Source organism: Aquarana catesbeiana, linkage group LG01 (assembly GCF_042186555.1).
Source record: "Aquarana catesbeiana isolate 2022-GZ linkage group LG01, ASM4218655v1, whole genome shotgun sequence".
NCBI classification, from domain to species: Eukaryota; Metazoa; Chordata; class Amphibia; order Anura; family Ranidae; genus Aquarana; species Aquarana catesbeiana.
In genome coordinates this window covers 975,304,153-975,318,779 of record NC_133324.1, presented here as the reverse complement: position 1 = coordinate 975,318,779, position 14,627 = coordinate 975,304,153, and the positions used below count along the sequence as shown (strand labels likewise).

Genomic DNA, 14,627 nt, shown 5'->3' with positions numbered 1-14,627 from the left:
GCAACTATGACTAGGAAATCAAATTGGAAAAATTATGTGAGCCACAATGATCTTATGCCTTGCTTGTGCTACCTCCAGCTGCATGCGCTAGTCACGCTTCATATAACGTGCATAGGATAAATTTACAAGTTATGCGCTGCGCTTGGGTGACCCCAAAAACAAAATTAATAAAAACCAACTCTGTGCTTACTAGTGCAATAATATTAAATACAAATAATATGAATGTTGAATAAATAAACAAGATGTGAAAAAACAAGTGCTTGTTACACCATAAATGAGTGCTTAATAGTGCCTGTTACACCATACGTAGTGTCTTAATCAACATAAAAAGTGCTTAGTGCTCAATATAAAGTATCCTGCTATTTTAAATGAAAAAAATGATAAATAATAAATAATGAAAAAAAGTTCTCTTTGGCACTCTAAATAGTGTGTGCAAATAATGTCCAGCAGTGATAATAAAACAATGTGTGCAGGTGGTGTTCAGCTGTGACAACAATCCAACATCATGTCAAAGATATCCAGAGTGCTGCAAAACATACTCCGGTGCTCCTTCGTGACCCCCTTAAGCTAATGTGCTCACCTCAGAGCGTGTGACTCAGCTTCTACCCTGAGTCCAAATACGCTTTGGAGCCACCCCTGGGCTCAGTCTCAGTGTCTGCTGCACTCCTCCAGCTGGAAACAATGTGACTCCATACATATAGATGAAAAGGAAACTATATAGTGTAATATAGTCAAAATACTTTTATTAAAAGAAAACGCTCCCCAGACCGGGGTACTCACATGGCACTGGTGCGTCAGTGCACCATACTATAACGGCTTTCTATGCAAAATCACTGGATGTTTGGTGCAGTATGCTGTGCTGGGACAGTGCTGGTGTAAAGTCCGTATCAGTCTCTCCATCCTGGTCCCTCCCCTACGCGTCTTCCACACAGGGATCACGTGTCATCATCGGGGGGATATGAATAGACGGATGCTCTAAAGGATTATATAAGGCGATCGCCGCCATTTTCTCCGGCGGCCCCCCACCTCGGGCCAAAAGTGGTACTGCACACCGATTTTGGCCTGAATCCTGTTCTTTTTGCGGGACAACACTCGCAAACCGACTTAGGATTTTTAGAAACACAGTGCTCGGTTTGCGAAACGCTCGTTAACCGTGTTACTCACAAACCGAGGTTCCACTGTACCTGCTTACAGGAGGTACCAGAGAAACTCCACACTCTGGATAGAAGTCTTCAATCTTCTGATTAATCCATCAATCAATCAATCGTTACACTATTATTACCAAACTCGCTCCTCCATGTCTTTATGGACCTTGCTTTGTGCACTGGTGCGCAGTCATGATGGAACAGGAAGAGGTCATCCCCAAACTGTTCCCACAAAGTTGGGAGCATGAAATTGTCCAAAATGTCTTGGTATGCTGACACCTTAAGAGTTTCTGTAACGAGCCCCTGCTCGCTTGGTTCCACTCTCCCGACACTCCTCTACGGCTATAGAATCAGATTGCAGATCGCAACATCTGATTGTTCGGTCATCCAATTCTCCGGGACTAGAACTACAGCTATTTGCCATTCTAATCCAGTTGTGTAGCTCAGAACAAACACCAGGCAGGCTGTATGTAAGTTCAACCAGGAATCTTTTATTGAAAAATACAGGCTCTTTTTTACAGTAAAAGTGGAGGTGCAGACCTCCTGCTCATATTACTCTGAACATACACCTGTGACCAGAAACCTAATTAACATGGGCTAATTAACTAATCCCTTTAGACAGCCTAGATGACTCAGACATGACCTTTAGGCCACACTGGCTGTCTTGTAGCTCAGAAAACCCAATCAACATTATCACAATAGCAGAGTTAATTAACACAAACAACAATGGGGATCTAATGACTCTTAGATCCCATACTAGAGACTTATTTACAATACACATTCTAACAGGCAACAGACAGACAGGTGGCTGGAATTGACATCAGCATCTCCTAACAGTATTTGTCCCAGCATTATGAATCAGCCACTATTTCTAATATGGCAAATCCAGGGTCCCCAGAGTCTGTGTGTCCTGGGGGACCAGGACCCGAATCCACAGTAATACCACCTCAAGGGTCCCCAGGCATACAGCTCACAAAGAGAACCGTTCCCCCAAATGCCAGGGCCCGTGATCGATCGGCAAGAGGCTAGCATTCAGTCCCCTCCAAAGTCTCTCTCCCGGCTAGGTCTGTCACAGTTTCCTTCACTGGAACTAAGGGGCCAAGCCCAACCCCTGAAAAGCAAACCCCCACCATAATCCCCCCTCCACCAAATGATTTAGTCTAGCGCACAAAGCAAGGTCCATAAAGACATGGATGAGCAAGTTTGGGGTGGAAGAACTTGACTGGCCTGCACAGAGTCCTGACCTCAACCTGATAGAGAACCTTAGGGATGAATTCATGTGGAGACTGTGAGCCAGGCCTTCTCATCCAACATCGGTGCCTGACCTCACAAATGATCTTCTGGAAGAATGGTCAAACATTCCCATAGACACACCCCTAAACCTTGTGGACAGAATTCCCAGAGGAGTTGAAGCTGTTATAGACTGGGATGCCATTAAAGTTTATGTGCGTGTAAAGGCAGGCGTCCCAATACTTATGGCAATATAGTGTATATACACTATATATTCTTTTTATACTAAGTCCAGTCCATTGTTTGGACTTAGTACCTGCCGAAGGATAATTCCAGCAGCCAAAAAAAGGAAATGGGATATTAAAGTCCCCCCCCCGCACAAAATTAAAAGTCAGCAACTACACATACTGTACACACACACACTGTATACACATACTATACACACACTGTACACACATACATACTATACACACACACATACACTATACACACACACATACACTATACATGCATCAAAACATGCATGCAGAAAAGCATCCACCGTAGTGAGATCTCTCGGAAGTGGGGACAGTTACCTGTCAAAAACAGAAACCTGCTCCCCTCCCCCGAAAGGTGCCAAATGTGGCAATGGAGGGGGGGGGGGCAGATAAGTGGAGCTTCTACTTTTGGGTGGAACTCCACTTTAAGTGTCATATCCCTGCCCAAGCTGCACTGCTGACATGTGTCAATACTATGGCTGGGCTGGAAGATAAGTATGTAAGTAATGAGAGCTTCTTGTGTGTATATACAGTATATATATTAGTGTGTGTATATATTTATTGTCAGGGGGTTAGCTCGGCGTGTGTGACCCCCTGGATGGGTTCACCACACAAAATCAGGCACAGCAGACAGCATTGCAGGTGAAAAAAAAAAACAAAGGTGCGGTTTATTTATGCTATATGCAGTGAAAATATAACAGCAAAACAAAAAGAAACATGAAAAGAAATCCTGGTCAGTTTGACAGGACAGGACAGGACACAGTCTACACACAGAACTGGTTCCAGGATGGAGCATCTCCCTAACCATTCTGGGTTTTGTTTGTATAGGTCTTAATGAGCCCACTAACTTCAGCTGGGATCATTAACACCTCCCCTGCAGGACTCCCAGCACTCCCCCTAGTGGTATAAGTCGGCATAAAGCCTGAATCTAGGGCATACATATTTTCCATCCTGGATGCAACCAGGTGATTTTACCTGCCTGCTGTCACAATGTACACCCACACTGATCAGCCATAATATTATGACCACTGACAGGTAAAGGGAATATCTTGTTACAATGGCATCTGAAAATTGGTGGGATATATTAGGCAGCAAGTGAACATGTTGTCTATGAAGTTGATGGGAAAGCAAAAAAAAAATGGGCATTGTAGTTTGTAGTGTATGGGCCTTTGAAACCCATGGTGACCCGTGTCCACAGCCAAAAGCTTCTACAACGGTCACATGAACATCAGAACTGGACTACGGAGCAATGGAAGAAGGTGGTCTGGTCTGACGAATCACATTTTCTTTTACATCATGTGGATGGCTGGGTGGGTGTGCGTCACTTACCTGGGGAAGAGATGGCACCAGGATGAGGTACAAGAAGGCAAGCCAGCAGAGGCAGGGTGATGCTTTGGACAATGTTCTGCTGGGAACCCTTCCATCCTGCCATTCATGTGGATGTTTACTTTGGTGTCCATGCCTCAATGGGTCAGGGCTGTTTTAGCAAAAGGGGGCCATACTCAATATTAGGTGGGTGGTCATAATGTTGTGTCTGATCAGTGTGTGTGTGTGTTAGAGCTGCACGATTCTGGCTAAAATGGGATTCACAATATTTTTGCTTAGAAGATAGAACATAATTTTCTCATGATTCTCGCGGCATAACATCATCTTTCGCATTAAAACAAAAAAAATTGGGCTAAATTTACTGTTTTTTTTTTTTTGTTTTTTTGTATTCATTGAAGAGTATTTTTTCCCAAAAAATTGCATTTGAAAGACTGCTGGGCAAAAACAGTGCGACATAAAATATTGCAGCAATTGCCATTTTATTCCCTAGGGTCTCTGCTAAAATATATATAATGTTTGGGGTTCCAGGTAATTTTCAAGCAAAAGATATTGATTTTAAGTGAAAGAAGTGTCAGAAAAAGATTTAGACTTTAAGTGGTTAAACTTCCTGCATTTACAGGTTGTTGAAAACTTGGCAGACTGCCTGGATTATTTATTTACACATAAGTTCTATCCCTTTGATCTAAGAAGGAAGCTTAGTTGCAATTAGAGTTGCCACCTCATCCCTTTAAATCTGAACACATATTAATTACACAGGTTATGTGGCTAATTAAGTTGGTAATTAAACTCACTTGGTGCCTTATTTGCATTAAATTAGCCTCAATATGAACATATGAACCTGTGAACGGGTTTAAAGGGATGATGTGGCAACTCTAGCTACAATGTTTCAAGTTAAAGACTTGGCAGATTGATCGGATTTACTCACTTTCGTGCCCCAAGGCCAAGTCCTTCAATGCCGCCCCCACTCAGATCATCCATGGGAGAGTCCTAGAGATCACCTATAGGACAGTCATAGGGAACACCTATAGGACAGTCATAGAGATCACCCATAGGACAGTCATAGAGATCACCTATGGGACAGTCATAGAGATCACCCATAGGACAGTCATAGAGATCACCCATAGGACAGTCATAGAGATCACCCATAGGACAGTCATAGAGATCAACCATAGGACAGTCATAGAGATCACCCATAGGACAGTCATAGAGATCACCTATAGGACAGTCATAGAGATCACCCATAGGACAGTCATAGAGATCACCCATAGGACAGTCATAGAGATCACCCATAGGACAGTCATAGAGATCACCCATAGGACAGTCATAGAGATCATCCATAGGACAGTCATAGAGATCATCCATAGGACAGTCATAGAGATCACCTATGGGACAGTCATAGAGATCAGCCATAGGACAGTCAAAGAAATATCCCATAGCACAGTCAGAGGGAACACCTATAGGACAGTCATATAGATCACCTATGGGACAGTCATAGAGATCACCCATGGGACAGTCATAGAGATCACCTATAGGACAGTCATAGAGATCACCTATGGGACAGTCATAGAGATCACCCATAGGACAGTCATATAGATCACCTATGGGACAGTCATAGATTTCACCCATAGGACAGTCATAGAGATCACCCATAGGACAGTCATAGAGATCACCTATAGGACAGTAATAGAGATCACCCATAGGACAGTCATAGGGATCACCTATAGGACAGTCATATAGATTACCTATGGGGCAGTCATAGAGATCACCCGTAGGACAGTCATAGAGATCACCCATAGCACAGTTATAGAGATCATCCATAGGACACTCATAGAGATCACCTATAGGACAATCATAGAGATCACCTATAGGACAGTCATAGGGAACACCCATAGGACAGTCCTAGAGATCATCCATAGGATAGTCATAGAGATCACCTGTAGGACAGTCATAGAGATCACCTATAGTGCAGTCATATAGATCACCCATAGGACAGTCATAGGGAACACCTATAGGACAGTCCTAGTGATCATCCATAGAACAGTCATAGAGATCACCCATAGGACAGTTACAGAGATCACCCATAGGACAGTCATAGGGAACACCTATAGGACAGTCATAGGGAACACCTATAGGACAGTCCTAGAGATCACCCATAGGACAGTTACAGAGATCACCTATAGGACAGTCATAGAGATCACCCATAGGACAGTCATAGAGATCACCCATAGGACAGTCATAGAGATCACCCATAGGACAGTCATAGAGATCACCTATAGGACAGTCATAGGGAACACCTATAGGACGGTCATATAGATCACCTAAAGGACAGTCATATAGATCACCCAAAGGACAGTAATAGTGATAACCTATAGGACAGTCATAGGGAACACCTATAGGACAGTCATAGAGATCACCTATGGGACAGTCATAGAGATCACCCATAGAACAGTTATAGAGATCACCCATAGGACAGTTAAAGAGATCACCTATAGGACAGTCATAGAGATCACCTATAGGACAGTCATAGGGAACACCTATAGGGCAGTCCTAGAAATCATCTATAGGACAGTCATAGAGATCACCTATAGGACAGTCATAGAGATCACCAAGAGGGCAGTCATAGGGAACACCTATAGGACAGTCATAGAGATCACCCATAGGACAGTCATAGAGATCACCTATAGGACAGTCATAGAGATCACCTATAGGACAGTCATAGGGAACACCTATAGGACAGTTATATAGATCACCTATAGGACAGTCATATAGATCACCCATAGGACAGTTATAGGGAACACCTATAGGACAGTCCTAGAGATCACCCATAGGACAGTCCTAGGGAACACCTATAGGACAGTCCTAGAGATCACCGAGAGGACAGTCATATGGGACACCTATAGGACAGTCATAGAGTTCACCCATAGGACAGTCATAGAGATCACCCATAGGACAGTCATAGGGAACACCTATAGGACAGTCATAGAGATCACCTATGGGACAGTCATAGAGATCACCCATAGGACAGTCATAGAGATCACCCATAGCACAGTTATAAAGATCACCCATAGGACAGTCAGAGATCACCCATAGGACAGTCATAGAGATCACCCATAGCACAGTTATAGAGATCACCCATAGGACAGTCAGAGATCACCCATAGGACAGTCATAGAGATCACCTATAGGACAGTCATAGGGAACACCTATAGGACAGTTCTAGAGATCATCCATAGAACAGTCATAGAGATCACCCATAGGACAGTCATAGAGATCACCTACAGGACAGTCATAGAGATCACCTATAGGACAGTCATAGGGAACACCTATAGGACAGTTATATAGATCACCCATAGGATAGTTATAGGGAACACCTATAGGACAGTCCTAGAGATCATCCATAGGACAGTCCTAGGGAACACCTATAGGACAGCCCTAGAGATCACCGAGAGGACAGTCATATGGAACACCTATAGGACAGTCATAGAGATCACCCATAGGACAGTCATAGAGATCACCCATAGGACAGTCATAGGGAACACCTATAGGACAGTCATAGAGATCACCTATGGGACAGTCAACGAGATCACCCATAGCACAGTTATAGAGATCACCCATAGGACAGTCAGAGATCACCCATAGCACAGTTATAGAGATCACCCATAGGACAGTCAGAGATCACCCATAGGACAGTCATAGAGATCACCTATAGGACAGTCATAGGGAACACCTATAGGACAGTTCTAGAGATCATTCATAGGACAGTCATAGAGATCACCTATAGGACAGTCATAGGGAACACCTATAGGACAGTCCTAGAGATCATCCATAGGACAGTCATAGAGATCACCCATAGGACAGTCATAGAGATCACCTATAGGACAGTAATAGAGATCACCCATAGGACAGTCATAGGGATCACCTATAGGACAGTCATATAGATTACCTATGGGGCAGTCATAGAGATCACCCGTAGGACAGTCATAGAGATCACCCATAGCACAGTTATAGAGATCATCCATAGGACACTCATAGAGATCACCTATAGGACAATCATAGAGATCACCTATAGGACAGTCATAGGGAACACCTATAGGACAGTCCTAGAGATCATCCATAGGATAGTCATAGAGATCACCTGTAGGACAGTCATAGAGATCACCTATAGTGCAGTCATATAGATCACCCATAGGACAGTCATAGGGAACACCTATAGGACAGTCCTAGTGATCATCCATAGAACAGTCATAGAGATCACCCATAGGACAGTTACAGAGATCACCCATAGGACAGTCATAGGGAACACCTATAGGACAGTCATAGGGAACACCTATAGGACAGTCCTAGAGATCACCCATAGAACAGTTACAGAGATCACCTATAGGACAGTCATAGAGATCACCCATAGGACAGTCATAGAGATCACCCATAGGACAGTCATAGAGATCACCTATAGGACAGTCATAGGGAACACCTATAGGACGGTCATATAGATCACCTAAAGGACAGTCATATAGATCACCCAAAGGACAGTAATAGTGATAACCTATAGGACAGTCATAGGGAACACCTATAGGACAGTCATAGAGATCACCTATGGGACAGTCATAGAGATCACCCATAGAACAGTTATAGAGATCACCCATAGGACAGTTAAAGAGATCACCTATAGGACAGTCATAGAGATCACCTATAGGACAGTCATAGGGAACACATATAGGGCAGTCCTAGAAATCATCTACAGGACAGTCATACAGATCACCTATAGGACAGTCATAGAGATCACCAAGAGGGAAGTCATAGGGAACACCTATAGGACAGTCATAGAGATCACCCATAGGACAGTCATAGAGATCACCCATAGGACAGTCATAGAGATCACCTATATGACAGTCATAGGGAACACCTATAGGACAGTTCTATAGATCACCTATAGGACAGTCATATAGATCACCCATAGGACAGTTATAGGGAACACCTATAGGACAGTCCTAGAGATCACCCATAGGACAGTCCTAGGGAACACCTATAGGACAGTCCTAGAGATCACCGAGAGGACAGTCATATGGGACACCTATAGGACAGTCATAGAGTTCACCCATAGGACAGTCATAGAGATCACCCATAGGACAGTCATAGGGAACACCTATAGGACAGTCATAGAGATCACCTATGGGACAGTCATAGAGATCACCCATAGGACAGTCATAGAGATCACCCATAGCACAGTTATAAAGATCACCCATAGGACAGTCAGAGATCACCCATAGGACAGTCATAGAGATCACCCATAGCACAGTTATAGAGATCACCCATAGGACAGTCAGAGATCACCCATAGGACAGTCATAGAGATCACCTATAGGACAGTCATAGGGAACACCTATAGGACAGTTCTAGAGATCATCCATAGAACAGTCATAGAGATCACCCATAGGACAGTCATAGAGATCACCTACAGGACAGTCATAGAGATCACCTATAGGACAGTCATAGAGATCACCTATAGGACAGTCATAGGGAACACCTATAGGACAGTTATATAGATCACCCATAGGATAGTTATAGGGAACACCTATAGGACAGTCCTAGAGATCATCCATAGGACAGTCCTAGGGAACACCTATAGGACAGTCCTAGAGATCACCGAGAGGACAGTCATATGGAACACCTATAGGACAGTCATAGAGATCACCCATAGGACAGTCATAGAGATCACCCATAGGACAGTCATAGGGAACACCTATAGGACAGTCATAGAGATCACCTATGGGACAGTCAACGAGATCACCCATAGCACAGTTATAGAGATCACCCATAGGACAGTCATAGAGATCACCCATAGCACAGTTATAGAGATCACCCATAGGACAGTCAGAGATCACCCATAGGACAGTCATAGAGATCACCTATAGGACAGTCATAGGGAACACCTATAGGACAGTTCTAGAGATCATTCATAGGACAGTCATAGAGATCACCTATAGGACAGTCATAGAGAACACCTATAGGACAGTCCTAGAGATCATCCATAGGACAGTCATAGAGATCACCCATAGGACAGTCATAGAGATCACCTATAGGACAGTAATAGAGATCACCCATAGGACAGTCATAGGGATCACCTATAGGACAGTCATATAGATTTCCTATGGGGCAGTTATAGAGATCACCCGTAGGACAGTCATAGAGATCACCTATGGGACAGTCATATAGATCACCCATAGGACAGTCATAGAGATCACCCATAGCACAGTTATAGAGATCACCCATAGGACAGTCAGAGATCACCCATAGGACAGTCATAGAGATCACCCATAGGACAGTCATAGAGATCACCCATAGGACAGTCAGAGATCACCCATAGGACAGTCATAGAGATCACCTATAGGACAGTCATAGGGAACACCTATAGGACAGTTCTAGAGATCATTCATAGGACAGTCATAGAGATCACCTATAGGACAGTCATAGGGAACACCTATAGGACAGTCCTAGAGATCATCCATAGGACAGTCATAGAGATCACCTACAGGACAGTCATAGGGAACACCTATAGGACAGTCATAGAGATCACCTATGGGAAAGTCATAGAGATCACCCATAGGACATTCATAGAGATCACCTATGGGACAGTCATAGAGATCACTCATAGGACAGTCATAGAGATCACCCATAGGACAGTCATAGAGATCACCTATAGGACAGTCATAGGGAACACCTATAGGACAGTCCTAGAGATCATCCATAGGACAGTCATGGGGAACACCTATAGGACAGTTATAGAGATCACCCATAGGACAGTCAGAGATCACCCATAGGACAGTCATAGAGATCACCCATAGCACAGTTATAGAGATCACCCATAGGACAGTCAGAGATAACCCATAGGACAGTCATAGAGATCACCTATAGGACAGTCATAGGGAACACCTATAGGACAGTTCTAGAGATCATCCATGGGACAGTCATAGAGATCACCTATAGGACAGTCATAGGGAACACCTATAGGACGGTCCTAGAGATCATCCATAGGACAGTCATAGAGATCACCTATAGGACAGTCATAGGGAACACCTATAGGACAGTCCTAGAGATCACCGAGAGGACAGTCATAGGGAACACCTATAGGACAGCCCTAAAGATCACCCATAGGACAGTCCTAGAGATCACCCATAGGACAGTCATAGGGAACATCTATAGGACAGTCCTAGAGATCACCTATGGGACAGTCATAAAGATCACCTATGGGACAGTCATAGAGATCACCCATAGGACATTCATAGAGATCACCCATGGGACAGTCATAGAGATCACCCATAGGACAGTCATAGAGATCACCCATAGGACAGTCATAGAGATCACCCATAGGACAGTCATAGAGATCACTTATAGGACAGTCATAGGGAACACCTATAGGACAGTCTTAGAGATCATCCATAGGACAGTCATAGGGAACACCTATAGGACAGTCCTAGAGATCACCGAGAGGACAGTCATATGGAACACCTATAGGACAGTCATAGAGATCACCCATAGGACAGTCATAGAGATCACCCATAGGACAGGCATAGGGAACACCTATAGGACAGTCATAGAGATCACCTGTGGGACATTCATAGAGATCACACATAGCACAGTTATAGAGATCACCCATAGGACAGTCATAGAGATCACCCATAGGACAGTCATAGAGATCACCTATAGGACAGTCATAGGGAACACCTATAGGACAGTTATAGAGATCACCTATAGGGCAGTCCTAGAGATCACCAATAGGACAGTCCTAGAGAACACCTATGGGACAGTCATAGAGATAACTTATAGGACAGTCCTAGAGATCACCCATAGGACAGTCATAGAGATCACCCATAGGGCATTTATATAGATCACCCATAGGACAGTCAGAAAGAACACCTATAGAAAAAAATGGGAGTCATAGAGGACAGCTCCACTGGAAATCAGAGCCAAGTACTCCTGGCACCCATGGAAGTTGTGTCCGGTATGGCTCTATACACACTTGGGGGGGATACTGACCTCTTCCCGGGGAGGAGGGATCACAGCCAGCCGCTGTAAAGACATATTCGGCGACCCATCACAGTTTGCTACGTAAGTGACGTTCCATCGCCACCATCTTGCTACACCCCACACTCGTCCACAGTAAAGATACACTAATGCCCTGTACACACGGTTGGATTTTCCGACGGAAAAAGTGCGATTGGATTGTGTTGTCGGAAATTCCGATTAAGTGTGGGCTCCATCGTACTTTTTCCGTCGGAATTTCCGACACACAAAGTTTGAGACCAGGATATAAAATTTTCCGACAAGAAAATCCGATCGGTTAAATTCCGATCGTGTGTACACAAATCCGACACATAAAAGTGCCACGCATGCTCAGAATAAATTAAGAGATGAAAGCTATTGGCTACTGCCCCGTTTATAGTCCTGACGTACGTGTTTTACGTCACCGCGTTCAGAACGATCAGATTTTCCAACAACTTTGTGCGACCGTGTGTATGCAAGATAAGTTTCAGCCAACATCCGTCAGAAAAAATCCATGGATTTTGTTGTCGTGATATCCGATCAATCTCTGAGCGTGTACAGAGCATAAGGAGGAAAGCGGACATATTGTTACACCCACCGGAGTTTTGCAATTTACACGTATTTATAACAGTAAACTGCATTTATATAGTTAAATACAGTACTTAGAACTCCATCTGACTGGTTAGATGTAGAATTTAAAAAGCAACAAACTTCTGTGAGATTACTAAACCTGTGAGATGAACAGGGATGCCGCTGCTTTTAAAAATCAACATCTAACTAATCAGACAGAGTTCTAAGTCCTGTATTTCACCATATAAACTCACTTTACTGTCATAAATTCGTGAAAAATGCAAAACTCCGCTGGGTGTAACAACATGTCCACTTACCCCCTTCTTAGTGTATCCTTACTGTAGACGAGTGTGGGGTGTAGCAAGATGGCGATGAAGGAACATCACTTCCGTAGCAAACTGCGATGGGTCGCCGAATATGTCATTACACCACCCTCGCTCTCTCTGGGATCCCCATACCACTTTCTCTGATCCGGGATGTTTCCAGGATGCTGTTGGAAACCACTCCCGAACTGTGATTGGCGGAGAAAGGCATGTTATAGGGCACGGAAGAACTCTATTGGAGAGTGGGGTTGCCAAGGGGTGAGTGGGCGGGACTTTTACAGCCAAAGTTGGTGAGTAGGAATGAGCAAGTTAGTCGAACAGCGAACAATTTGGGGTGTTCGTGGCAAATTCGAATATTGCGGAACACCCTTTAAAAGTCTATGGGAGAAATCAAAAGTGCTAATTTTAAAGGCTTATATTCATGGTATTGTCATAAAAAGTGTTTGGGGACCTGGGTCCTGCCCCAGGGGATATGGATCAATGCAAAAAAAAGTTTTAAAAACGGCCGTTTTTTCGGGAGCAGTGATTTTAATAATGCTTAAAGTCAAACAATAAAAGTGTAATATCCCTTTAAATTTCGTACCTGGGTTGAGGGAGCGAGAAGAGAGGGGGAGGGAGAGAGAAGAGAGGGGAAGAGAGAGGGGTGGTACAGAGAGGGGTGGGAGAGGGGATAGAGAGAGGGGGAGAGAGAGGGGGGAAAGGTGTGAAAGGGGGAGAGAGAGGGAAAAAAGGTGTGAAAGGGGAGGGTAAAGAGAGAGAGGAGAGAGGGGAGAGGAGAGAGAGGGGAGAGAGAGGGGGAGAGGAGAGAGGGGAGAGAGGGGAGATAGAGAGGGGAGAGGAGAGAGATTAGAGGTGGAGAGAAGAGAGAGAGGGGGAGGAGAGAGATTAGAGGGGGAGAGAAGAGAGAGAGGGGGAGGAGAGAGAGAGAGAGGGGGAGAGGAAAAAGAGGGGGAGAGGGGGAGAGGAGAAAGAGGGGGAGAGGAGAGAGAGGGGAGAGGAGAGAGAGGGGGAGAGGAGTGAGAGGGGGGGAGGGGAAGGGGAGAGAGGGGGAAAGGAGAGGAGAGAGAGGGGAGAGAGGGGGAGCGAGAGGGGAGGGGGGACAGGAGAGGAGAGAGAGAGCTTCTGTGTGTGATTCCGGATAACCTGTGATGTCTCCGGGTGTGTGCAGGCTCCAGAAGTCGGTCCGGGCACATTTTGTTTGCATACGGGGCAGGAAGGTGGACAGAGTGGACATGTGTCAGGGTGCAATAAAACGTATCCTTCCTGTCACTGGACTCACCCCGTTCCCCATGTTCATCAGATCGCCTTCACTACTGGCAGCCTTTGCATTGCCTCTGGGTGAAATCACAACACATGTGAGGGTGGGCATCATCTACCAGTCAACACGGCATCATGCAGTTCATTGGACCAACCAATGAGATGGTTTCCTCCCATCATCGCTGATGTGGATCTTATTACTAGCATTACAGCGGCTCGAGGGGCAGTGACTTAACCCGGTTCTCCCTCCGTGCAGCCCGGGATAAAGATGAGAGTCCTGGCATGAGGAGAATGGTCCCGCACATCCGCAGGCAGTGCCATCATTCTTCCCGATGCTGTGCTCTTCCCTTCCTCCGTCAGGCAAATTAGGCGGCCGCCTAATTTGCCTAATTAAATCTGCATTTTACACTTCCACACAAACACCGTCTAAAGTTTGCAGACATGCGTTGTGCTTTCACTGATAAAACCTGAATTCAGGTGA

The 14,627-nt window shown here is 44.7% G+C and overlaps 1 protein-coding gene across 1 annotated transcript in view; it reads right to left on the bottom strand.

The window, feature by feature from the left end:
• The window catches only part of LOC141128895 (polyunsaturated fatty acid lipoxygenase ALOX15B-like), a 144,341-nt gene extending 134,115 nt beyond the window's left edge, over window positions 1–10,226 (bottom strand). Inside the window, exons 1-8 of the mRNA XM_073616527.1 lie at window positions 10,079–10,226; window positions 8,697–8,764; window positions 8,093–8,177; window positions 7,901–7,996; window positions 6,229–6,324; window positions 5,893–5,964; window positions 5,701–5,796; window positions 5,341–5,436 (exon numbers count right to left, since the gene is read on the bottom strand). Of these exons, the coding sequence (XP_073472628.1) occupies window positions 5,341–5,436; window positions 5,701–5,796; window positions 5,893–5,964; window positions 6,229–6,324; window positions 7,901–7,996; window positions 8,093–8,177; window positions 8,697–8,764; window positions 10,079–10,226 (757 nt within the window). The remainder of the gene's footprint in view (window positions 1–5,340; window positions 5,437–5,700; window positions 5,797–5,892; window positions 5,965–6,228; window positions 6,325–7,900; window positions 7,997–8,092; window positions 8,178–8,696; window positions 8,765–10,078) is intronic.
• Between the last annotated feature and the right edge of the window lie 4,401 nt (window positions 10,227–14,627).